At 35.9% G+C, this 26,628-nt stretch overlaps 1 protein-coding gene and 2 long non-coding RNA genes across 4 annotated transcripts; all 3 read right to left on the bottom strand.

Annotated features, from left to right (window-relative positions):
- Window positions 1-2,466: 2,466 nt before the first annotated feature.
- On the bottom strand, window positions 2,467-4,252 carry LOC126621459 (uncharacterized). Its single transcript, XR_007622981.1, has 2 exons — window positions 3,709-4,252; window positions 2,467-2,649 (listed from the first exon to the last, which is right to left on the bottom strand). It is a non-coding gene; the product is annotated as an uncharacterized LOC126621459 (long non-coding RNA).
- A 465-nt stretch (window positions 4,253-4,717) lies between these two features.
- On the bottom strand, window positions 4,718-6,124 carry LOC126621460 (uncharacterized). Of its 2 annotated transcripts, none has more exons than XR_007622982.1 (2): window positions 5,720-6,124; window positions 4,718-5,015 (listed from the first exon to the last, which is right to left on the bottom strand). It is a non-coding gene; the product is annotated as an uncharacterized LOC126621460 (long non-coding RNA). The 2 variants fall into 2 exon arrangements; XR_007622983.1 differs by lacking the exon at window positions 5,720-6,124 and adding an exon at window positions 5,480-5,585.
- A 19,187-nt stretch (window positions 6,125-25,311) lies between these two features.
- On the bottom strand, window positions 25,312-26,628 carry LOC126624295 (CCG-binding protein 1-like). Its single transcript, XM_050293332.1, has 3 exons — window positions 26,202-26,628; window positions 25,971-26,044; window positions 25,312-25,877 (listed from the first exon to the last, which is right to left on the bottom strand). The coding sequence occupies exons 1-3, from the start codon at window positions 26,443-26,445 to the stop codon at window positions 25,563-25,565; spliced, it is 633 nt and encodes a 210-aa protein (XP_050149289.1). The 5' UTR covers window positions 26,446-26,628; the 3' UTR covers window positions 25,312-25,562.

Here is a 26,628-nt window from a genome sequence, read left to right as displayed (position 1 = left end):
ATGAGGGGGAGGGAGGTGGAGGGAAGCTGTTATATGGTGTTGACATGTGATTGAATGGTGGGAGAAAGACGAGGTCCTGGCGTTGTTTTAGCACCGAAAATTGTTGTGGTCTTCTCATTATTTACATGCACACCCACAAAATCTGGAGGTACGTTCAAAGTTTTAGACATAAAAATAGACGGTTGACAGGGTCGTTGTTTTGGTGATAAACTGTCAATGTGGATTATTGAATTTACTCTAATAAATAACTTGATGCATGGTTTAGGGTTTCCAGCATGCATAACGTTTTCTTGCTTCAAATAGCATAATATTTATGTTGACACTTTGGCATAAACCTCATTCTTTGGGCAGAAAATTAAAGAATAAAAAGAACTTAAAACTGGATGTAATTAACGACTGAAAAGACCGCCAATAGGTTTTCCGATTTCTTATCGTAGAAGTCATTTTCCAGGTTATGTGAAGGAATAACATTGAATCAAAAGAGAAGACGATATGCTTCTGGTCAGAATCCAAAGTGAAGCGTATAATTTGATAAAAATATGATATTATAAGAATTAGTACAAAGATGATAGGGCGCACAGGTGCGGCTTGGCCTCGGTAAAACCTTGACGGGGCAGCCAACGTTAGAATAATTCTTTTGATTTGTAGGGAGATCAAGGAATTAGGTCGTCATCAAGATCATTTATAACTTAATGAAGCTTGCTGCTGTTGGTTTCTACTGATGCTAAACTGTCAAACTGTTTTTATTGTTTGGAGACTTGGAGGGTTAAGCATATTGCCATGTCTGCGTCCCTAATGAGATTATGTGCAACCTTAATTATGCTTTTATAACTTTTGTCCGTCTCAAACATCATTACGCTAAAAAGACACTTGGTGATAGTCTAATGCTATATTTTTTTTTAAGAACCAAAGCAATGACCCTGTTTTTCTCTTCAAACCATATTCCTTTTGGTGTGTCTATTTGCTGACTTTCGTCTATTACGCACTTGGAGTGCGTAGATATACATGGAAGTTAGCGATTGAACTTGCTTCCCAACCAAAATCTTGTACCATGACCAAATTGAAGAAAATAAAACTACCGCGACAAAAATTAAAATCGAAGCGAAACTCACTGACCAAAAGTACGTGCATTAAACAAAAAGTCTAAACTGACGTAAGATGAATTCAAGGAGGGCTAGTGCTATAGTGGAATCAAGCACCCTGACCCTCTCACCCAGATTCGTGGTTCCCACCCAGTGGCTGTTAAGAGTTGTCCCATATCGGTGAGGGATAAGATTTGCTATGTGCTTATATAGTATTGGACTACTCCCTATATTGTCAATTGGTTTTATGGTGGAACCTCAATTTCATCATGGTATCAGAGCAGGTTATCCTCGTGTGAAGCCAAACTGCCACACTGGAACCTCAATTTCATCATGGTATCAGAGCAGGTTATCCTCGTGTGAAGTCAAACGGCCACACGCGCTTCACGTCACCCAGTTGTTGTCCACAAAATCTACCACACATGCGGGGGCGTGTTGAGAGTTGTCCCACATCGGTGAGGGACAAGGTTTGCTATGTGCTTATATGGTCTTGGGCTACTCCTCATATTACTAATTGGTTTTATGGTAGAACCTCAATTTCATCAGTGGTGAAGTCAAGAATTTTTAGACAACCAAATCCTTTTGATTTTTTTTTTTTTAACAAACGATATTATCTATATTAATTACGGGAGGAGGGGATGGGTTTAGCTATTACGGGAGGAGGGGATGTGTTTAGCCTCACAATGGGCTAACAACAATGTGGTTTAAATTCGCCTTTGGCGAGAATCGAACCTAAAATCTCCTATTTACAAGTAAAGGGGAATACCACTAGACTGTAGTACTAAGTGATTGTTATAGTTTGTACCTAAAATAAATGTATTTTATTGTGATATGTCCATAATGCCGCTATTGAGGGGGTCTTGAATAAATATGGAGCTCTGAGTTTAAATTCAATTTCTCATGTTTTCTTATTTTACTAAATTAGTTTTCGAACTCACGAGTGTGAGTGAAAGCAGAATCGAACTCCAAGTTACGGCGGTTGAGTTGTTATTTTTAAGAAGCGCAAAATGATAATTATCCATTTTCTTGCTCGACTCCCTCTGCAACTCTCTCTTCTCCTTATTTCCACCGAGAACCAATCTCAACCAAATCGTGGTCTTAAGCCACGTTATCCTTTTTCTGGGTGTTGTGGGGATCACTGAGGTGGTCTTGCATACGAGTTTTGGTGACTGGAACACGTTGAACTCGAGTGTTGAGTTCACCTCTCTAGCTTCGCCCCTGCCTAGATGTTTTTAAGTTTTCTTTGGCGTATTTGACATCATTTTCAAGATGAAAAGTCATTTCTCTTTTATGACGTGTACATAAAATTTTCATTTTATAGTTTTAGTAAGATACTAAAAATTGATACCCCGCAGCAACACGGGATTAGAAATTATAAGAAAAATTGTCATAGACGATTAATATTACTTACATTAAAAATGTTTGAAGATTTTAACAAACAAAAGATTTAATCGATACAGTCCACACACAAACAATCGTAGAACTTGTCTCTACATAGAAAAAAATAAGTCATTCACGGAAGCACCTAAAGTTTCCCTCCATTACTCTTGATTGTCAAGAAAGCAACCTAGGCAAGGAAAAAATATGAAATATTAAAATACATGCAATTAATTTATACATCAAAAGGTTTATATTATAAAAAAATAAGGATAAAGTATGGTTACCTAGTGTTTTCTATTGGTGGAAAAGAATCTGGTTTTATACCAATTAGAGAGGACTTTTTTTTAGTGATTTAATAGTCACTTATTTAGATCAATGCAATCTAATATTGTTAACGTAAATATTGAGATTTTATGTTATAACTAAACAATTATCACTCAAAACTATCTCCAAAATAAGAAAACATGCCCAACAACTGTAGTGATTTGAAAACAAATTGCATGCTGTGATTCCTAAAATTGGTTGTATAATATTTCATCATCTTTAGTGAAGCCAATTTTCTAAGAAATATGCAAGGGATCTTTTATAAACATGATAAAACGATTCAAAAGGCAAAGAAATGAGATTAATTTATGGAAATGAGACCAAGCTTTTAAATTGAGGACAGTGGTGACATTATCTATGTCAATAGGTCTTTCCAGCTTTGCCCCAATCATGCATATCAAAGAAGAAAAAAAAGGGAGAAAATCATCCAAATATATAAGACTTTTAGTTTACATGCATCCCAAATTAGGGTTCCAACATCACAATAATTCTGGAAATTTAGGTTCCAACATCCCATAAATAATTAAACGAAAAAAAAATTAAGAGAGAGAGGGAGGAATAATGCATACCAAGAGAAAAAGTTGGAACGAATCAAGGTGTTTGGGGATTGAAGTGAATTGGTATCTGGGTCAGTTTAGTTTTTTTTCGTGAAGTTTAGTAATTTTTGATGCACCATCTATTTGTATTTATAGTAATTACCTACACAAATCTCAATCATCTTACAATCTATCACTATACAAATAGAGTTCATACAAAATGGCACACTATGACCTCTCTTTGGTCAGCAACAGTTTTTCAAAGTGAAATCAACTATTACTATTGTTAATTATCAATCCGTTAGGCAAATTCAAGAATTTTCATACATAAATTGCAGAAATAGATTAAACGAACAAATTAAGAGAGAGGGAGAAATAATGCATACCAAGGAAGAGAAAAAGCTGGAACCGACCTTGCCATGGTATACATGCATCTCAATTTTCAATACCAATTGCCTTTCTCAAATCTAAACGTCTCTCTCTAGTCCTCCCTCCCATCCCAAAGTCCTCTCACCAACACATCACATAGTAAAACAAAATCAAGTTATTCATGATTACTCAAATCCCAAGTTGGGTGAGTGACTATAAATTCTTGAGGCATCTAGTGACCAAGAGAATGACACTCACTCTTACCTTCAAAAATAGCCATGTTAGGTTATTGTAAAAATTATGATCCACTTTTATCATATTTATTAAACTCTAAATAAAAGATTATGAAACATTGTGTTATTTACATGCACCAACATGCAGGAAAAACATATGGTTTCATATTCCAAGAGAAAAATAAGTTTAAGGAAAAACCTCAACACTTAACCTTATTATAATGGTGGCTGCTCAGTATAACATATGATCGTCTCAAGGACCTCTTCGAAACTGCCATGGAAACATGTGGTTGGGAATCTGGATGACAGCCTAAAACAACATTGTATCTCAAAGCCTCATATTCATAAAAACCTGTGTCAGCTTTAAAAAATCTAACTATTTTCTAAATCACCAATTACCATTGTTTAATATCAGTTTTCTGGAAACAAAGATCATTCAAATGTCACTATTATTAAACCTATTAGCAAGAACAAAGATTCTTAAACTTCCTATTTCCATATATGAATTTAAGGAGAGAAAAACAGAGTTATGCAAGTATAGAGGTGCAGTTGATTTTAAGTTGTCAATGGGAGAAAATACCTGGAATTGGAAATAAACTTGGTGAAAGTAGAAATCTTCAAGCTGCAATCAAATTGATCCTGGTTTTAGTCACAGAATTTCCTTTCATCACAGAAAATTACAGCAAAACTTTTAAAACTAAACAAAATTGTGTGAAATGATTAGGAAAGAAAGAATACCTGCGCTTCGCTGCGGGCTTTAAAAACGTTAAAATTGATAAATGATAGCTGGAAACATTGAGAATAGTTTTGTTCATTACTTAAACAGTAGAATATGTACAGGGAAGATTCGTATTGACTCCACATTAAGAACTTATGTACAATAAAAAAGGCCTACACTCAATTTCACGATTGAGTTTAAAATCCTAATACAAAAGTAGCAAGGAAAATGGACGGAAAACAAACATTAACGACCAAAAAAGCATTGATGTCCATTAAAGTGAAAAAGATTAGGCGTTCACCAATAACTCAACTTGACCAGCGTTGTATCAAGCCTTCCTTTTGTGGTCTAAAGTCACTATTAATAAAGCCTCCTGTAAAGACAAAATTTAGAAGTCATCTATTTGAGTAAAAGATGCAAACCTTCCTCCTTTTGACAGGAAGAATAGCAGAGTCTGTGACATAACCATTCTGAAAACTATAGTAGCAGGTTTCCCAACAAAATTTGCAACACTCTTCCAGCTCATTCTGCAAATCGGTGGGGACTAATGATAGAACCGTACCATGGTAAATACATCTAAAAAAATAGTTTGAACTAAATTTTCTTGCAAAGTAGTGTTAGTATTGTCATCTTGGCCTTTTTTTGGACCCAATAGACAAATCTTTTTTTTCTATATTTTTTAACGGATGAAAATCATTTTTAGAAATTGGATGCGGAAAAATACAGAATTCACAATGTTTGCGAGTAACACGATGATAATAGAAATTAAGAAGAAATAAGAAAATGTGTGAAATATTCAAGGAAATTGTGAAATTAGAAGAAATTTGTAAATGTTACTTGAGTGTTTCGTAGCCGTTGGAGTAGTGTTCAACCACATCAAACCAAGTATCTCTAGCACTTGCAATAGGTCTATTGAAACGATCCTAATCGGTCAAAACTTAAAAAAAATTAATCAAAATTATCAATTATGATTTAAGTTTACTTGACTCCATGGAATTCATGTTTAATTGCAGGACCAGATGCATCCATTTCATTCAAATCAAGAAATACAATGCAATCAAATTAATAACAAAATACCTGAATTCAAAGACAAAGCCAGGAAACTTCTAAATCTTCAAGTCTTAAATAGATTGGAGCATAGCCCTGCTTTTTGCAACAAAACAACCATTTTTTCATAAAATTACAGGAAGAGAAATAAAATTGGAAACAAAATTACTTCAATTGATTAGGGAATCTGCAAATTGCTACCACTTGATAATTTTGCAGAAGGTACAATTCTGTTTCATTTCCCTGCAATAACAGCAAGTACAATTCTGTTTCAGTTCTCTATACTAACCCAAACCCACTTCTTCAATTCCTTCTTTCTTGTCTATCTTAAATAAAAGGAACCTCATGACATTTAATCCTTAATTATCAATTATACCAAAGTATTTCGGAAATACATAAACAACGAAATTCCATTGATGAACTCAACAAATGGCCCTTCAAATTGGACAAAATGCAATAAGAAAGAATTGCAATGTTCTGAGACTTCTTCAGATCAAGCACACACCTAATTCATGAATTTTCCTTAGAAAAATGTTCATCAAAACCCCGAAATTTTCATCAGCAAGCATGAATATCTTTTGGTAAGCTGTTCTCAGGCTTCTGATCTAAGTCCTTGCCCAAGGGAATAGAAGCTCGTTTAGACATGCAATTAAATACAATGAAATTTAAAATGTTTACTATTAAGATGAAACATTGATTAATGAATACCTCTGCAATTAGAATGAAAATGATATCAGATTTGGGAATTCTATTTTCAGCACATAACGTTATATTGAGAATAGAATTGTGAATTCTGTAAGGTCATATTTGAAGGGAAGTAGGTAAACTAAAATTAAAACATTGTAAGGAAATAAGAATTATTACTTGCTAAAAAATCCCAGTTGTCAGTTCCTTCTTGTTCACTTCGTGAGATTATCCAATTAAAACAAACAAAAGATAAATTAAAGAAGAAAATCAGGGGAGCTAAATTAATTACATTCTTTATTGACTGAATATTGAGCAGCACAACAGTGACAGTGAAGTAAAAAGGGGCTTACAAAGGAATGGGAAGAAGGGAATCTCCAATCCAAAATAAACACAAAGACAAAGGCCACAACTTTATCTTAGAAATTAACTCCACCAATAAAATTTCCAAAAAAATGAAGTGATTCAGTAATTCGAAGCAGAGAATGGTAAAAAGCAAGAAAATTTGGAGACAACCTGAATCCAAATCGACCTTGTTATGCGCGAACTGAGCAACTCCATCCAGCAACCGAGCTCTGAGGCAAAAGGGTGCTAAACGGGTTAAAAATATAAAACAAACTGGCCAAAAAAACTCAAAAATACTGTAAAAATTAAGCATCAACTTACCTACGATTCACTTTACATCGTAACTGAGGTATTCGACTCGGCGACGTTCGACCTGAATCAAGTCGCCAGACTTTGGCGACTGAAACCCTAACATTTAATACTTGAAAAAGTCTTTCTAGTTCTGCATAGAGAAGATCAAATAAAACTCCTGATTACCTGCTGTTGGAAACAAATAATAAACATAAAGGGAATTTTATAGAAAATTAGGATTAGATTTTAACGGTTCTCACCCAAATTTGGCCAAATTCAAGCCTACCATCAACGATTCCAGTTCGTATAGCCTCAACTCAGCATCACATAGAAGAATGTTAAACATGCAACACGGAAATGAACCAATTCCCTAAACTTTTGAAATTGGGGATGATCTGAATATGGAATAAAACCTAGAATAACTTACCATGAGTACATAAGGTTTTAGAAAACGATTGAAGCCCGTAATTTAACGCGGCAGTGGCCCCTGGTGGTCGCGGTGGTTCCGCCGCAAGAGAGAGTAATTGAAATATGCAGAACGATAAACCATAGAAACAACAGAAAGAAAAACTCAAAATTTTTAGTAAAATTAAGTACAAAAATCACTAATCACACAACCAAAATTAATAGAAATAAAAATTCAGTATGCACGAAAGACCAAAATAATCTTTGAGGGGGAGGAAATTGATGAAACATTGAACCTTGAGAACTTGATTTTCTGGGCAGCGAGTGGAAGAGCAGAAACGGGCTTGAAGGGAGTGAGTTCGGTTGGATTCTAGGGCTTGATAGGTGTGCATGAAATCGAAATCGGTGATGGGGTGAAAATTGATTTCGTGCAAGAGATTTTTTGTTCGAATCAAGTCGAGCAGGAAGGAAGAGAAAACTGAGTTTTTTGCTTCAGGTTGCTAATCATGATTTTTTTTAGCTAGAGAGAGAGAGAGAGAGAGAGAGAGAGAGAGAACTGGAAATCGGAGAGCCATCAGAGCACAAAGAGCTTTTGTGAGGCAGAGATCGAAATCGAAATCAAAAAAGGAAGGCTCGAGAACTTCTGGAACCATGCAACGCGTCGACATCTCATAGAAGCAGAGGACGTGTGGATATCAGGGGCATACATGAAATAACAAAAAATCACGAAAAAAACGGAAGAACACTGTGCTTATGATAGTTGTTTTTCTCTTTTAGTATATATATAATTTTGGTGGATAATGTTACTAAATTTGTAAATCAAATGGCATGTAAATTGATGATTGGATTATGACTTAATGTTGCTAAACATGTTCATTCCTGTTGGTGACACATTATTTAGCTGGCCTAATCGGATAAATGGCCCCCATGGTCATAAGGTATTCGGAAGATAGCTTTTGTGGTAAAAAAAATTCGAATTTAAACCCTTGTGGTCTAAGTCTGTTAAGATTTATGCTCAAAATTAGAACTTCTGTCATTCATCGTTAGGTTTAGATGTTTTGGTTAAGGAGAACATTTGATTTTGGTCACATTTCTTCCTCCCCATTACCTCAACTTAATCTGCACCATGCAAGTAACAGCCAAGAACTTCACACTCTGCAATGGTCTTAGCAAATCTAACAACCCCTTCAATGTCTTGAGCCTCACACAATCCACCTCCTTCAACACCCACTCCAACCCACTCAACATCACCTTCATCGCCACATTCACCAGCCCTTCCAACTCCGACGCCGCTTCCCCGTTCCTTTCCTGGGACGCCAGCCGGGCCAATTCCACCGTCCTCATGTTCGCCATCGCCACCTGCTGCCTCACCATTTCCCTCTCCACCTTATCCTCCTTGTACCTCAGCTGCTCAACCTTTCTCACCTGCTCCTCCGATATGGAAACCAGCCTCCTCGTCTTCAGCAACTCGACGAGCTGGAACATCATTGATGACTTCCACCCGGTGACCCAGGAATATGCATTCTCCAAAGCGCTTGATCAAACAAGGCAGAAGAAGGCTAGGACTTATTCCAAGCAACAACCCACTTCACGGTGTAATACTCCTTGTGAAGGTTGGTGGCTTTCAACACCAAAGCCCGAAGCTCCACCTCGTTCTGCCGCGTCTTCTCCAACAACTTGAGAAGTTGCTACTGGAGCTGAAAAACCCATTAACGAAGAAATGATAGAAATTCTAATTTCGGGCATAAATCCTAACAGACTTAGACCATAGAGATTTAAATCCAAATTTTTTTACCACAAAGGCTATCTTTCGAATACCTAATGACCACGAGGACCATTTATCCGATTAGGCCTATTTTGTCACGCCCCGATCCCGACGTACTTCCAGGATTGATACGTGACGTCATCAAATAACCATATATCTAACATACTCGTCTCCGAGATATATACCAAGCACATGCCATGCCTCGAATTGCGTAGTAAAATTTGTATATTTTATGGCTGCATCTAACCTTCTCGTTAGACTGCCTACGTACCCTACCCAGGGATCAAGCCATTCGTAGTTCATCATGCACTATAATTGACATATAACACAGTCCGTTTAAGCCGAAAGGCATAACATTTCTCAATCAATCAATAAAACTTAACAAGCATGAAATTACTAGACTCAGGGTTACATAACAAACCCACCTAAAAATCATGATTTCCCTTCAATCTTCTATATATGTCATTATGTCGCAACATGATACCGCAATTCACAACATATATCATATCAAAGAACCGACGAAGCACAATACAATTCTCTATCCACACTAATTAACTAATTTGACCAAAATAATAACAACTATAACCATATCTTCTAAATTCATACTTTAAGAAATCATAGAAAATCCTGAATGAGTCACCCAAACGTCCAACAGCTTTTCTAATTCAATCCACAAGATTCTCAAAACCATTGCTCACAAATATACTAAAACTAAGGTTAGAGTGACACAGTTAAGCCAAGCCTACATCTCTGAAGCTGATATCAAATCTAAGAAACCAACAAGTAAAGTGATGCGACTTTGGACCACTCAACGGAATCCAAACAAGGATATGATTCCGAACCATCACTCAACGAAATCACTTGCACTATCAACTTCTCATGACCACTAACTATCTTATCATACAAGCATAAAAGTTATACATAGTTATACGCATACATGCTATCGATCCCACATATCAACCATCATCTAGTCATATAGAGCACAACACAAGGAATTCCCTCAATTACTATTTCTACTAAAAATCTAATAACGTACCTAACTCATATCCTAACTTTCATCTCCATCTCATGCTAGGTAATAATGCCAAGTTCGAATAGGTATTCATTTGTCAATCATACCCAATTAATTATCAAACAATATTTAGATCCCATAATTGTCATTCACATTATTAAAAAGTTAATTAAACACATAGATACCACAAACATCATCAATACACAAGACAAAACATATTTAATTAGCATAGGTCTATGGCTAAATATATAAAGTTCACATTTCAATAGAAATCATATTTATAAGACCAATTTATATTCACAAATGATACTAATATGGGAAATTAAGATAATAGTCATATCTCATGCATTCAAGTCACTATCTCACCAATATAGGCCCACTAGACTTCAATTAGTTCCGAAGTACTAATTTTGTTATTTAAAACGTTTCGAGACGTGTTGACCACAAATCAACTCTCGGTCAACGATAGGGTCCACAACTCTACGTAATTTGATCCTGAAGATCCACACATCGGATTTCTGATCCATAACTTCCCAAAGTCCACATTATACTTCTAAAACAACATACTAAATTCCCATCGTGATCCGATGGTCGGATCTCCACCAATGACTAGAATTAAATGGCGGTCAACAATTTATTTTACCAACTTAGAAATCCAATTAGGGAAGATCCGTACGTCGGATTCCCTATCTGTGAGTTTCTATGATGCACAAATATTATGTTCTATCACGCATTAAGGTTTGGTGATGATCCAACGGTTGGATCGTTGATTCATATTTTGACAAAGTAACGTATCGTAATGAAACTAAGTCCAAACAATCAAATTACGTCATACGAATATCAATTATGAAACCAAGGCATTTATTTGAACTTAAAAGGATGTCTTCGACCCACTGGCCAGGTCGCCGTTGCACTTGCCGCCCCGACTTGCCGGAAAAATTCAACTATTTTTAAAAATTACCAAAATTTACAGAAATGAAGCTCTCAATGAGTAGAGCAAGTTTTATACCTGTGGCCAAGTCCAATTTGGCCGGGAAAAGCCACCAATTGCCATAAACCCATCGGAACCCTAGAATTGGGTGTTCTCCAATTCGTCAAAATCATAGCTCCGTCGCCCCCAAACTAGTTTGGGCTTTGATCCAAGCCTCAAGAGGAGTTGGACAAGGGTGGTGGTCATCGGCTATATCTACAAAAATGGTGGAATTGCTGCCGACACCCATAAATCTCGTCAGGTTGTTTTCCACCAAAACAAAACCAAAATCCTTCTAATTTCGGGTGGAAATGGAAGAGGGAGGGCTAGGGAGTTGTTTGGTAAGGGTGGAAGGTTGTCAATTGCCGGAAAAATGGAAGGGAAACCCGTTGGAATTTGTTGCAGCCGCAGGTCGGGTCGAGGAAAATCGGGTCAAAGGGATAGGGGATCCATGTTGTGTGTTTCCTCCCCTTCTTCCTTTCCCTCCTTCTGCTTCCCCCATTGGTCACTCATTTTCTTCCCTTTCCTCTTCCCTCCTCCCGTTGGTCTCTCCCCCTTTTCTATTTTCTTCCCCTGTCTCTCCCGCAACTCCCTTCTTTCTTTTTTCTTTTCTTTTCTTTTTTCTTTTTCCTGATTGGTTCCCTTAAACTCCCCCATGAATTGGGTTGGTCCTCCTTTTTTTTTTCCTTGGTCACCATTTCCACGGGGAGTTTTAAAGAAAATTAAAATCTATAGTCTAGAAACACAACTTCAGATGTCCGCAACTGATTTCGCCTATGCGTTCGTGGTTTCGAGATCTATCCAAAAATATAAATTGTGACCTCGAAAGGTCTACGAATTTTAGATAATTAATTTCCAAACTTCAACTTCGCAACTAGTTTAATTTAAAATCTAATTCAAATAAATTAATATAATTTGTCGTAAAATAATATAAAGTCTCAATAATACGAATATGTAGATTATAACAGTGAAATCCAGGAACGGGATTTCACATATTTAGTTTTCAAATTTTATCCACAAAATTAGTCTCCCTAGCATTACCCTATTTTGGTAAATGTCAAATTGTCTTGGCAGTTGAAAGAGTCATTGCTCCCAAGCAGCGTCCCTCAATTAATCACTGACCCAATGTCCCTCATGTAAGAGTGTTATTATTCTCACCTCAAGGCCTTATCTCCTCACTCTCTTTTTAATGAAAATTTTAATTACAAGTTTGTCTGTTTGTAAAATGACCGACAAAGAGTTTAAAGAATAATAATAATAATAATAATAGGGAATTGTTATTGGCACTTCAAAAATCTCATTCTACACTCCAAACTTTCTATATTTAGAAAGAAAAATACATCTGTGAGGAGTGTATAATGAGATTTCCAGAGTGCCAATTAGGCCTGGCAAACGGGTCGTGTCAATCGTGTTCGTGTCGTTTTCGTGTAACACATGTTATCTTAACGGGTCGTGTCGTGTCACACATGTTATCTTAACGGGTCCTTAACAGGTCGGGTCACTTTACCCAACGGGTAAAGTGACCCGACCCGTTATGACTCGTTAAGAAAAAAAAAATTCTTAAATTTGCACATACCACACATTGTCACATAAATATTACTTCAAAATATTAAAACACATTGTCGTTTAAGTACTACATCTACACTCGAAAATAAGAGCCTCATAAAAAATACATTCATACACTACTAATCTATTACAAATATTAAATGTGCAAGGATATGCAAAATGAAAGCGTTTTTGTTTTCAAGGTTCTGAAGCATTTCTCAAAAGTTTAAACCTTGCCAAAGGAACTCAAAGCTTAATTAAGTATAACATAAGATTTTGTGGTATCCACTAGTGTAAATATTTTAAATTGAAGATCGAATTCATTCATTGTATTCATATAGGGTCAAGGAGTGTAGTTGTAAAATATCATCAAAATCGGAGTTAAAATAACCGTTAAATCGTGATTTTTCGTTTATAACCGTCGAAAAGTTTTGTTCCGTTACTTAATCTTTAAATGTTTGTTTTTTGCAATTTTTGGCGTATGCGATCTCGAAGCATATACAAACAAGTATGATGGTTAGATCATTGAAACTAGTTTCGTAGAATGCGTATCTCATCAAAACAATAGATTCACTAACACTTAAAAGTTTATTCTTACTTTCATTAAGTATAACATAACATTTTGTGGTATCCACTAATGTAAATATTTTAAATTGAAGATCGAATTCATTCATTGTATTCATATAGGGTCAAGGAGTGTAGCTGTAAAAAATCATCAAAATCGGAGTTAAAATAACCATTAAATCGTGATTTTTCGTTTATAACCGTCGAAAAGTTTTGTCTCGTTACTTGATCTCTGAATGTTTGTTTTTTGCAATTTTTGGCATATGCAATCTCGAAGTATATACAAACATGTTTAACGATTGGATCATTGAAACTAGTTTCGTAGAATGCGTATCCCATCAAAACAATATATTCACTAACATTTAAAGATTTTATTCATACTTTCATCCAGTATAACATAAGATTTTGTGGTATCCACTAGTGTAAATATTTTAAATTGAAGATCGAATTCATTCATTGTATTTATATAGGGTCAAAGAGTGTAGCTGTAAAAAAATTATCAAAATCGGAGTTAAAATAACCGTTAAATCGTGATTTTTCGTTTATAACCGTCGATAAGTTTTGTCCCGTTACTTGATCTTTGAATGTTTTTTTTTTTTGCAATTTTTGGCATATGCGATCTCGAAGCATATACAAACAAATTTGACGGTTGGATCGTTGAAACTAATTTCGTAGAATGCGTATCCCATCAAAACAATAGATTCACTAACACTTAAAGATTTTATTCATACTTTCATCAAGTATAACATAAGATTTTGTGGTATCCACTAGTGTAAATATTTTAAATTGAAGATCGAATTCATTCATTGTATTTATATAGGGTCAAGGAGTGTAGCTATAAAAAATCATCAAAATCGGAGTTAAAATAACCGTTAAATCGCGATTTTTTTTTTATAACCATCAATAAGTTTTGTCCCGTAACTTGATTTCTGAATGTTTGTTTTTTGCAATTTTGGGCATATGCGATCTCAAAGTATATACAAACAAATTTGACAGTTGGATCGTTGAAACTAGTTTCACAAAATACGTATCTCATCAAAACAATATATTCACTAACACTTGAGAGTTTATTAATATTTTCATTAAGTATAACATAATATTTTGTGATATCCACTAGTGTAAATATTTTAAATTGAAGATCGAATTCATTCATTGTATTCATATAGGGTCAAGGAGTGTAGCTGTAAAAAATTATCAAAATCGGAGTTAAAATAACCGTTAAATCGTGATTTTTCGTTTATAACCGTCGAAAAGTTTTGTCCTGTTACTTGATATCTGAATGTTTGTTTTTTGCAATTTTTGGCGTATGCGATCTCGAAGTACATACAAACATGTTTAACGGTTGGATCGTTGAAAATAGTTTTGTAGAATACATATTCCATCAAAACAATAGATTCACTAACACTTAAAAGTTTATTCATATTTTCATCAAGTATAACATAAGATTTTGTGGTATCCACTAGTGTAAATATTTTAAATTGAAGATCGAATTCATTCATTATATTCATATAAGGTCAAGGAGTGTAGATGTAAAAAATCATCAAAATTGGAATTAAAATAACCGTTAAATCATGATTTTTCGTTTATAACCGTCGAAAAGTTTTGTCCCGTTACTTGATCTCTGAATGTTTGTTTTTTTACAATTTTTGGCGTATGCGATCTCGAAGCATATACAAACAAGTTTAACGGTTGGATCATTGAAACTAGTTTCGCAAAATGCGTATCTTATCAAAACAATAAATTCACTAACACTTGAAGAGTTTATTCATATTTTCATTAAGTATAACATAAGATTTTGTGGTATCCCCTAGTGTAAATATTTTAAATTGAAGATCGAATTCATTCATTGTATTCATATAGGGTTAAGGAGTGTAGCTGTAAAAAATTATCAAAATTGGAGTTAAAATAACCGTTAAATCGTGATTTTTCGTTTATAACCGTCGAAAAGTTTTGTCCTGTTACTTGATCTCTGAATGTTTGTTTTTGCAATTTTTGGCGTATGCGATCTCGAAGTATATACAAACAAGTTTGACGGTTGGATCGTTGAAACTAGTTTCGTAGAATACGTATTCCATCAAAACAATAGATTCACTACCATTTAAAAGTTTATTTATATTTTCATCAGGTATAACATAAGATTTTGTGGTATCCACTAATGTAAATATTTTAAATTGAAGATCAAATTCATTCATTGTATTCATATTGGGTCAAGGAGTGTAACTGTAAAAAATCATCAAAATTGGAGTTAAAATAACCGTTAAATCGTGATTTTTCGTTTATAACCGTCGAAATGTTTTGTCTCGTTACTTGATCTTTGAATGTTTTTTTTTTGCAATTTTTGGCGTATGCGATCTTGAAGTATATACAAACATGTTTGACGGTTGGATTGTTGAAACTAGTTTCATAGAATGCGTATCTCATCAAAACAATAGATTCACTAACACTTAAAAGTTTATTCATACTTTCATCAAGTATAACATAAGATTTTTTGGTATCCCCTAGTGTAAATATTTTAAATTGAAGATCAAATTCATTCATTGTATTCATATAGGGTCAAGGAGTGTAGCTGTAAAAAATCATCAAAATCGGAGTTAAATAACCTTTAAATCGTGATTTTTCATTTATAACCGTCAAAAAGTTTTGTTTCGTTACTTGATCTGTGAATGTTTGTTTTTTGTAATTTTTTGCTGATGCAATCTCGAAGCATATACAAACAAGTTTGATGGTTGGATCGTTGAAATTAGTTTCGTATAATTCGTATCTCATGAAGTTCAATGGTGTGTGTGTGTATATATATATATTTATTTATTAAGTAGATTTAAATCTATTTATTTTATATGTATAATTATTATAGTTTTTAGGGGTATAAAATTTAATTTAAAATTTAATATATATATATATATATATATAACTATTATATTTAATATTTTGGGGGTATAATTATTATAGTATATATAATTATTATAATTATTATAGTTAATTTAATATATATATATATATAATTATTATAGTTTTTAGGGGTATAAAATTGTTAAATTAATATATATAATTATTATAGTATTTTTTTAGGGTTATAAAATTATTAAATTAATATTCTGCTTATCGTGTATCGTGTTACCCACGTGTATACCCGAACCAACCCGTTATCTTAACAAGTGCTTATCGGGTTACCCAATAACGACCCGTTTCGTTATTGTGTTGACCCGAACACCTGTTAATTTCGTGTCGTGTCGTGTCCGGTTATCGGGTCGTGTCAGGAATTGCCAGGCCTAGTGCCAATAACACTTCCCTAATAATAATAATAATGATAATAATAGGTTTTGGCATGAAAAAGGTAACATGAATCCTAGACCAAAATTGGGTTGTGAAAGAAATAGACAATATGTAAGCCGATTGTACTAAAAAAACATAAAGGATGAGAATAAAAGAAATTCTAAAACGAAAAAAATATAGATACCCTTTCTAAAAGGGGTTTTGAGGTTGTGTGGTTCAATACTTTCCTCTAATCACACATGGCTTTGGTGCCTTATCTCCCCCTTCCAACCACAAGTCCAGGACAACCACACGAACCCATCAAAATTTGAATCCGCCAATTAAACTCAACCATATTTTCCACTTCCACCCTCAAATTCCTCACAAACCCACATCAAAAATCGCATCTTTCTCCGCCATGGCGATAACCCACAACCTCAAACCCCATATTGGAAAGGGCAATCACACATCATCAAAGATCGCATTGTTAGAGAAGACTTTATTATATATATATAAGCATTGATTAATATGTAATTTTTTAAAGAGAGTTTTAACGAAAAGTTCACGGTACTGTTCACTTTAACGAAAAACCACATTTTTACACTAAAAAGTCAAATCTTATACTATTCATTTTACCCTTTATTTTGTCATTATCATTAATACTCAAAGTTTTCAAACCCTTTTCATTAGTTTTCCATTTTTTAAAAGAAGAATGTATGTGTATAATGTGACAGTTTTCGGTTAATATTTATGTTGGTGTGATACAAAATATGGTTGGTCTTAAATAAAAAAAAAAACAAAGAAAGATAACAAAGAAATAAGTTTAATAAAATATGGTGCCATTTAGTACTACGGTCTAATGATATTTCTTTTCACTTGTAAATAAGCAGTTTTAGGTTCGATTTTTGCCAAAGACGAATTTGAACTACATTATTGTTAGCCCATTATGAAGTTGAACCCACCTCCCTTCACTTAAGATAGATAATATCGTTTGTTCATAAGTTTAATAAAATACGGTGGGGTCTTAAAATATGGTGGAATACAAATTAATCGTTAAAAAAAGAAATAAGGATAATAAAGCAAGTCTGAAGATGGTTGGGTAAGAGAGAAAAGGAAAGGAGACGGAATGTAAGCAAGATTGTGGAGTCTGTTTAGAGAGAGGAAATAAGATAAACAAATGAAAATTAAACAAAAGCAACTCCAAACTGTAGAAACAGCGTCGTGTAGGGATATCAAAGACATTTTCATCTTCTTCGCATGTTGCAGTTAGGGATGGTTCGGTACGTGTCATGCCCTGATTTCGATATATGTTCAGGATCGACACGTGATGTCAACAAATACCCGTATCTCTGACATACCCCACCTCCAGGATATTTACAAAGCCTAATTCAATACTCGAATTGCTTTACAATTTTTGTATACTTTATGGTTGTATCTAACCTCCTCGTTTGACTGCCTACATACCCTCATTTGGAATCAAGCCATTCGTAATTAGTCTCTCACAAAATCAAACATGTATCACACTGAGTTTAAGCAGAAAAACATAGCATTCCTCAATCATTTATTAGAACCTGACCAACATAAATTTCTAGACTCAGGGCTACATAGCTAACCCCCATGAAGAATCACGATTTCTTTTCCATCCAACAAATAAATCATTATGTCTCAACATGATATCGCAATTCACAACATATATCATATTAAAGAACTGACGAAGCACAAACCGTTCTCTAGCTACATTAGTTAACTAATTTGATCAAAATGCTAACAATCATTTCCATATCTTCTAAATTCATACTTTATTAAATCATAATCGAATCATAGAAAATCCCGAAAGAGTCACCCAGACGTCCAACATCTTTTCTGACTCAATTCACAAGATTCTCGAAACCATTGTCACAATACATATAAAATTAAGGCTAGAGTAACACAGTTAGGCCAAGCCTACTTCTCCAAATAATGAGATTTTAGACCACTCCATGAAATCCCACAACCTCGGGTTCCTGACCACTCAACGGAACCAAACTAAATATGATCGCCTATCAAATGTACCAAGTATAACTAATCATCATCACCTCTAGAATGCGTATGGTCCCCCATCGCGGATATACCAAGCAGGATCATCCATGTACCACTACTACATGGTGTAATCTCATCATCACACATTATACATAATTATACAATACACGCTATCGATTCCACATATTAACCAGCATCTAGTCATATGGAGCACAACACAAGGAATTCCCTTAATTACTATTTCTACTAAAAATCTAATAAAGTACCTAACTCATCTCCTGACTTCCATCTCCATCCCATGCTAGGTAGTAATGCCAAGTTCAATAGGTATTCAGTTGGCAATCATATCCAAAATATTATCAAACAATTTTTCAAATTTCATAATTGTCATAACATTCATCATAATTATCAACCACATTATTAAAAACATAGTTAAACAATATGTATCACAACCTTCATCAATGCACAAGCCAAATCCTATTTAATAAGCATAGGATGGCTAAATATATATAAATCACATTTCAATAGAAATCATATTTATAAGACCAATTCATATTCACAATTGATACCAATATAAGAAATTAAGATAATAAACATATCTCATATATTCAAGTCACTATCCAACCAACATAGGTCCACTGGTCAGATGCTGTCGCATAAGCCGCCGCGGGTAGCGGTCGGCCGCCCCGACTCGCCGGAAAAATTCAATTATTTTTAAAAATTACCAAAAATTACAGAAATGAAGATCTTAAGGAGTAGAGCAAACTTTATACATGTGGCCAAGTCCAATTTGGCCAGGAAATCCCTCAAATTGGCTCGCACCCATCGAAACCCTAAAGTGGGTGTTCTTCAATTCGGCTCCCTTGGTGTTCCAACGCCCCAACCACCAATTGGGTCTTGTTCCTGGGTCCAAGGGAAGTTGATTAAGGGTGATGGTGAATGGTGATACTCACCAGAATGACGAATCTCCGTCGAGAACCCAGGTTCACCGGTGGAGTTCTACCCGAATTAGACCTTAAAAACTCTTGATTTTTGGTGGAGATGGAAGGAGGAAGGTAGCTAAGTAGGTTGCAGATGATGAATGAGTGCAAAACACCTGGAAAATGAAGGATTTTGGCCTGAAATTGGCCAGGTCAAAACCGTTTTTTGTGGGTGCACGGGTTGACCAAATGGGGGGGGATCATTTCCCTCATTTTCTTTTCTTCTCTCGCCATACCCGTGGCTTTCTCTTTTGTTTTTTTTAAGCAACACAACTTTAAACGTCCGTAACTATACCGTTATAATTCGGACTCGCAAACAGCTTTCGCCTATGCGTTCGTGACGGGATTCATCGACCTCTAACCTTCCCTACCAGCCCACACGGCCACACCTCATCCCAGATTCGTCAACATCCCCACCCCCATCTTCATCCCTCTCATTCCTGGGCTTGTCTTTGCTACCTTCAGGAGTCGGAGGGCTATGCGAAGTGCATTGAACAGAATAAGGTATTGATCATCATTGATGTGTGAGCTTTTCCATGTCTTGCCAAACGAAATCACCATCAAAGGGCTACTCTGCTTTGTAGGCTTGTAACAATGGATCTGATGTCATGGAAGAACGATTGGGTTCCTCAGACGAAGGCTGCAATGGGTATGGTGTTTAGGGAAGAGCAAGTTACAGGTATGGCTGCTTTTGAAGATTGAGAAAGCAGACGAATGCTTGCTTCTGCATTTGAGGGAGACAGTGGAACTATGGAAGGAAAAAGAGAGGGTTTTTGGTTTCAAGAAATAAAAGAAAGAAGAAACCATGATGGTAAATTATATACTAACCCCTTAGGTTTGAGGTCTATTACAACCTCATACAATATCTTTAAAACATTTCACTTTCATACCTCACGTACTATTTTATTTCAAAATAATACCTCCGTTATATTTTTCATCCATTGATCGTTAAGTGCTGATGTGGCTGCCACAATTGTGTCACGTGACTGCCAAATGTGTGCCACTTGGTAAAAAAAACCTAAATCTTCTAAATTAAAAAAAAAAAAAAAAAAAAGCTGAAACCTTATCCCCCATCATCCTCCTCTCTTCTTCCCCCTGCAACCCAAAAAAAAAAAAAAAAAAAAAAAAAAACCACTTCAGTTCGTCTTACCCCCTCTCTTCTCCCCCATCTTCATCTTCTTCCCCCTGACCCTCTACCTGCAACCTAGAAAAATAAAAATAAAAATAAACCCAGATCCCCTCTACACCGCCATCGTTGGGTTCGTGAGGTGGGAGGAATGGGCGTGGATTTAAGGAGTGGAGGGTGTGTAGAAGAGGGAAGAGGGTGGGTGCGGATGTAGGGTCTTCGAGGGGGGGTCACGGGGGTGGGGGTTTTCTTTAAGCTTTTGATTTTATTTTGTTTAGAAGATTCATGTTTTAAAAAAAAAATTAAAAAATTATTATTTTTGCCACATGGCACAAATCTGGCGGCCACGTCAGTGCTTAATGGATCAATGGATAAAAAAATCTAACGGAGGTATTATTTTGAAATAAAATAGTACGTGAGATATGAAAGTGAAATGTTTTAAAGATGTTGTAAGACCATCTCCAATGGTGGGCTAAATGCTAAATTACCCCCCAAATTCCCCCCCCAAACAATCTTCCAACCCATGCTAAAACATTGGGCTAAATGCCAAATGTTAAAGCTGGGCCAAATACCCCCTAAAATTCCCCCCCTCCGTGCGACTGGACTCACTGGCAATTGGGCCAATCTCAGCCTGGTCACTCTCCAAAGTGCCCACGTAGTGCGCTCGCAAACCTTTCCCAATAGGGGTGGGCCCTGTTGTCAGCCGTTTGTCGGCCACCCAAAAATCCCAACGGCTATAATTTGAATCCAAGGGCTTGGTTTAACGGACCGTTGGTTGATCCAACAGTCCATATTCAAATTTAATTTTTTTAAATATGTTATTTTAAAATACATTGAATTCAACGGCTGAGATTGAATATAATCAAATCTAACGGTAAAAAAAAGATCTAATGGCCCAAATTTAAATCCAACAGCTAAAATAATTTAAAAAAAATTATTTAACTCAAAATTCACCCAAAAACTATATAAATACCTATGTATTTGTTCAAACATCCATACAAAATTCAATTTTCTCCTACAATTCTTCCACTCTTTCCATTTCCAAATTGTTCAACATGGCAAGAGAGCATATTGATGGTCGTAATTGGACCTGTGAGGAAGATGTTGCTTTATGTTTGGCATGGGTTTTTGTTAGCGAAGATGGTGCAGTTGGCACATCCTTTTTGTAAGACTCTTGCCTCTGCGAAAATAATTTCTTCTTTGCACTATCGGGATGAGAAAGACTTTTGACAAAGGTAAACCAACTAGGATAAATACCATCAGTTAGGTAGTAACCTAGTTCATACCTATTACCATTTACCTTGTATCGAAATTCCGGTACCCATCCATTGACAACATTATCGAACAAAGAAGAAGACCAAAGAACGTTGATATCGTTGTTTGATCCAGGAGCGCCGAAGAAAGCATGCCAAATCCATGTGTCGTAAGACGCCACGGCCTCGAGCACGATGGTTGACTTGTTATGAAGGCACTTGAATTGACCAGCCCAACCAATTGGACAATTCTTCCACTCACAATGCATACAATCGAGACTTCTTATCATGTCAGGGAATCCTTTTTTGTCTACCTTGCATAGAAGCATCTTCAAGTCTTCACGATTTGGCCTGCAGAGGTATGTGGCTCCATATATGCCTTCAATTGCCTTACAGAAGCGCTTCAGGTTCTCAATAGCAGTACTTTCTGCAAGTCGGCAATACTCGTCAGTTGAGTCTGTAGAGCACCCATTAGCTAGCATGTGAAAAGCAGATGTGAGCTTTTGATGAGGTGATAGACCATGTCGGCCTGCAACATCTAGCCTCCTTGCAAAGTAGTGGTCATGATTGGCAACTACGTTCAAAATGCTTTCAAAAAGCTCTCTCTTCATCCGAAACCGCCTCCGAAAATCATGAGCAAGAAATCTCGGACGCTCGATGAAATAATCTTTCATCATTCGGTCTTGACACTCTTCTCTATCACGCTGCATATATGAACTTCCCTTGACAGAACCATGATGGCTAGATTCGCCATGGTGCTCAGATTGCATAAACGGGTTGACAAGTTCAACTTCGGCGTTGAACAATTCTGCATCCTCAATCTCGATCTTTGTTTGGTATTGTGCCATCTGCATTGACATGCTATGCCTTCTTCTATCACCCATTGATGATATATTGATGATTTTTAGGAAACAAAAACTCTTTGAAAGTTGAAAGATTGGTGAATATAGAGGATGATTGAAGGTTGAAAGGTTATGTGATCAACAAATATTGGACATATGTTTATATAGAGGATGATTGATGAAAGTTGAATGGTTGGTGAAGGTTGAAAGTTTGGTGATGAACCATTGGTGAATTAAAAATTTGGTGTTGAATGGTTGGTGAATTGAAAGTTAGCCCAGGGTCGAAAGATTGGTGAAAGTTGAAGACTTGCTATGTGAAACATTTAGTGATTTTTCAATATTTATCGGAATTTAAATTTTTTTAGATTAAAATGTTCATAAAATTAATTTACGATAGTCTACATATTTTTTAAAAAAATTAATTTAAGAAAAAAATCGCCTAAGTTCATTCTTTAATAATCCCGAGCTAAAATTTTAGACCAGAATGGTTGGAGCAGAAAAACTATTTCTGGGCTAAAAGCTAAATTTTTCGAGCTAAAATATTTAGCTTTTAGCCCAACCATTGGAGATGGTCTAAAAGGTTGTAATAATAGATTTCAAACTTGAAGGATTACTATGTAATTTATCCTTTCTTATTTGATGGTTTCAAAAAAGAAGATGGTTTCTTATCTTATGGTTTCAAGAAATAAGAATAAAAAAAGGAGAAATCATGATGGTTTCAAGAAATAAGAACCAAGTTGGCAAACAATGAGACAAAGAAAGAATAAAAAAAGGAAAAGGTCGTGAACAAAAGGGATTTGGATCCTCTCTTGAGCTAATGGAGAGGATCCTCCTGACCCATCATCATGGGCCGTTGGATTTTTATCCAACGGCTATAATTATTATAACTTTAAAGGGACCCCCCTATTTGTAGCCGTTGGATAAAAATCCAACGGCTCAAGATGATGGGTCATGAGGATCCTCTCCATTAGCTCATGAGAGGATCAAAATCCGAACAAAAGTTATTGGCCGGAGGAACGGCTTGGTGCTTGATTAAATAATATATATATTGGTTTGGGATTCCCAAAAAAGGGAAAATGAGAGGCCGATTCCTATACCAAACGATTTGGGATTGATATCAAAATTTTCAGGATTTTTTTTCCAGCCCTAGTTGCAGCCGCTGTTCTACAACTATACCTTTCCGATTCTATCCTTCACATAAATCAGGTTATCCTTGCATAGCGTCGCCCAACTTCTTCTAGACCAGCCTAATCCCGTCTAGATCCGACTGATTAGAGGAGCAGCTACCCGCCCCTCTTTGCGCCTCTGTATATGAAAGGCAATCGAGATTTTCGAGAATTTTCGGGATTCCCGATTTGTCCCGAAATCCCGAAACTATTTCGGGATTCCCGAAAATTTGGTTTGGGATCGGTATTGAAATTGGGATTCCCGAAAATTTAGGTATTGAAATTGGGATTCCCGAAAATCTCGATTCCCAAACCGAAATTTTCGGGAATCCCAATTTCAATACCGATCCCAAACCAAATTTTCGGGAATCCCGAAATAGTTTCGGGATTTCGGGACAAATCGGGAATCCCGAAATGGTTTTGGGCTTTTGGGCTTTTGGACTAAAATTTGACATATTATGCCTTTGGGCTCAATTTGCCAATTTGTTTCTACTAATCTGCCAATCAAATGGCAAGGCATGTTTGTACGTGCACAAATTTGAGTCCGTGTACACCAGTAAGTAAAAATGGATTTAATAATGGATGGAAGGAAAAAGAACTAGTAAGTACAATTGTAACGTAAAAAATAATACGCCAGCTTAAATTTCTATATAGCACATAAATCTTTCATCTCAATGCATATGTGAACCATCAAGATGAAGAATTATTAAGGAGGGGCAAGGTATCAAATAATCAAATAATCAAATTTATATTCAATGGTTGAGATTAAATCTCAACAGAATCTGACGGCTATTAAAATTCTAAATATATATTTAAAAAATAAACAATATATATATATATATATATATATATTTTTTTTTGGTTCGGTTTAGGAATACCGAAATCCTAAAAACTTGAGACTGATTCTCGTATCAAAATTTCGGGATCAGTTCGGTATTGGGTACCGAAATTTTCGAGAATTTCGGTTTGGGATTTTTTCGGTTTTGTTTCAGGAATTTTTTGGTTCGGTTTGGGATTTTTGGGATTTTTTTCCAGCCCTATATAAAAGAAGATAAGGATGTTGTTTGAAGTAGACCTTCAGTCCGTCCCTCTAGAAACCATTCCGTACTACTTTCTTGTGGCATTTCATTTTATTGTGAAAGGTTTTAGGTTCGAATTTTATGGATTGCAAAATCAAAAGAAAAAGAAGATAAGTCCTATGTTTATGTTTTGCCAACAAAAGAAGATAAGATTAACATTGCAATCAGGCACTAGTCGGCCAGTCCCTCTCATGTCCAACAAAATTATCAAAAAAACAATCGGCTTAGGCTTGGATAATTATTTAATTGAACTTGATTGAAAAATTTACGGAGAATGAAGTCCTCTACTCAAAAAAAAAAAAAAAAAAAAAAAAAAAAAAAAAAAAAAAAAAATCGTTTCACCACATTCCTCAACCAGTAAGCATAAAATGATACACACATATACACAAATCCAACTTAGTAGTTTAATTTGATCCAACAAAAATAAAAAGAGCTTGGTGCTTCGTGATTTTCTAGCATGCACCGGATCCTTAACCGTTGGATCCTCGTTCTTTTGTATTATTTACCAGAGACCGCACGTTCAACCATCCATTGTTCCGGTGCATTTTCGTCCGTCCCTACCCGTTCAGTCCCCGTCAATCAGTTTCATGGTCAGGGGTGGGGGAGTACCATGCAGGGTGCGTACCCTTGATTCTAAGGAGCCTAGTGAAGGGTGAATCCGGCATTCTTCCTCTTTCTTCTTCCTCCATCTCCTCAGCCGATTTCGGCAACCCATCCGGTATGGGACAGAGTCTCTCCGCTTCTTTTCCCACAACCGACGGCTTTGACGAGTTAAATCCGTACTTCTTGTCTTTCTGGATTGCTGCAATCCCGTGTAGGCATCCCACCAACGTCTTCACACCTCCTGCTTGGAGAATCAGCTTCTCCACATCCTCTTTTGGCGTCTCCTTCTGCACCAAAAAATATTTAACTTTCAACATTTTCTCAGCAACCAAACAGTCTGTATTTTACAGGAAAAGAAAGTGATGAAATCTACCATATACCTCGAGATCCTTGAGCTCGAAATAGGCTCTCCAGCAGCCATAGGACTCGTCTCCTTGGAGCGTCGAACAGTACTCTGAGCCAAAATCACAGAAATCGAATCAATAAATAGAAAGAAAAAAAAATTCATAAAATGCAATGAAAACGAGGACCCGATACAACAAAATCAAAATCCAATTCAGATAAACTAATAAAAAGATCAAAAAATTGAAATTTACGAGATGGGTACGAACCAGAAAGCTCGTTCTCGCACTTTTCAATCAGGGGCGGGTCTTTAATGCCGCGGTCAAACTTTGACCGGCTAAAAGGCTCGAGCTTCGGAATGTAAGAGGGATTTCTCGACGAGCAACAGACAGTGGACGCGAACTTGGGCGTTGTTGCCGTTGACGACGACGGAGACAGTCGTGTAGTGGGATAAGCTTCTCGGTGTAGAGGAGAAGACGACGGACAAGAGCGAAGCATGACTGACTTTATCATTGGGTCCAAACACGCGCAAAAACTATCCCCACTCTCTCTTGGATTTTGCTTCTGCGGACGCTGGTCTCTCTTCTTCTCAGAAGATGGTTATTGCACTAATTGGATTGGAATCATTGGATTGGATTGTGGATTACAGGGGAGATGCTATTTTATACGAGAAAGGCTCGGCCGAGTGGATAAGGA

This window comes from Malus sylvestris, chromosome 5 (genome assembly GCF_916048215.2).
Source record: "Malus sylvestris chromosome 5, drMalSylv7.2, whole genome shotgun sequence".
NCBI classification, from domain to species: Eukaryota; Viridiplantae; Streptophyta; class Magnoliopsida; order Rosales; family Rosaceae; genus Malus; species Malus sylvestris.
Note: the sequence above shows the minus strand (reverse complement) of the source record. Positions and strands in the feature narration are given on the sequence as shown.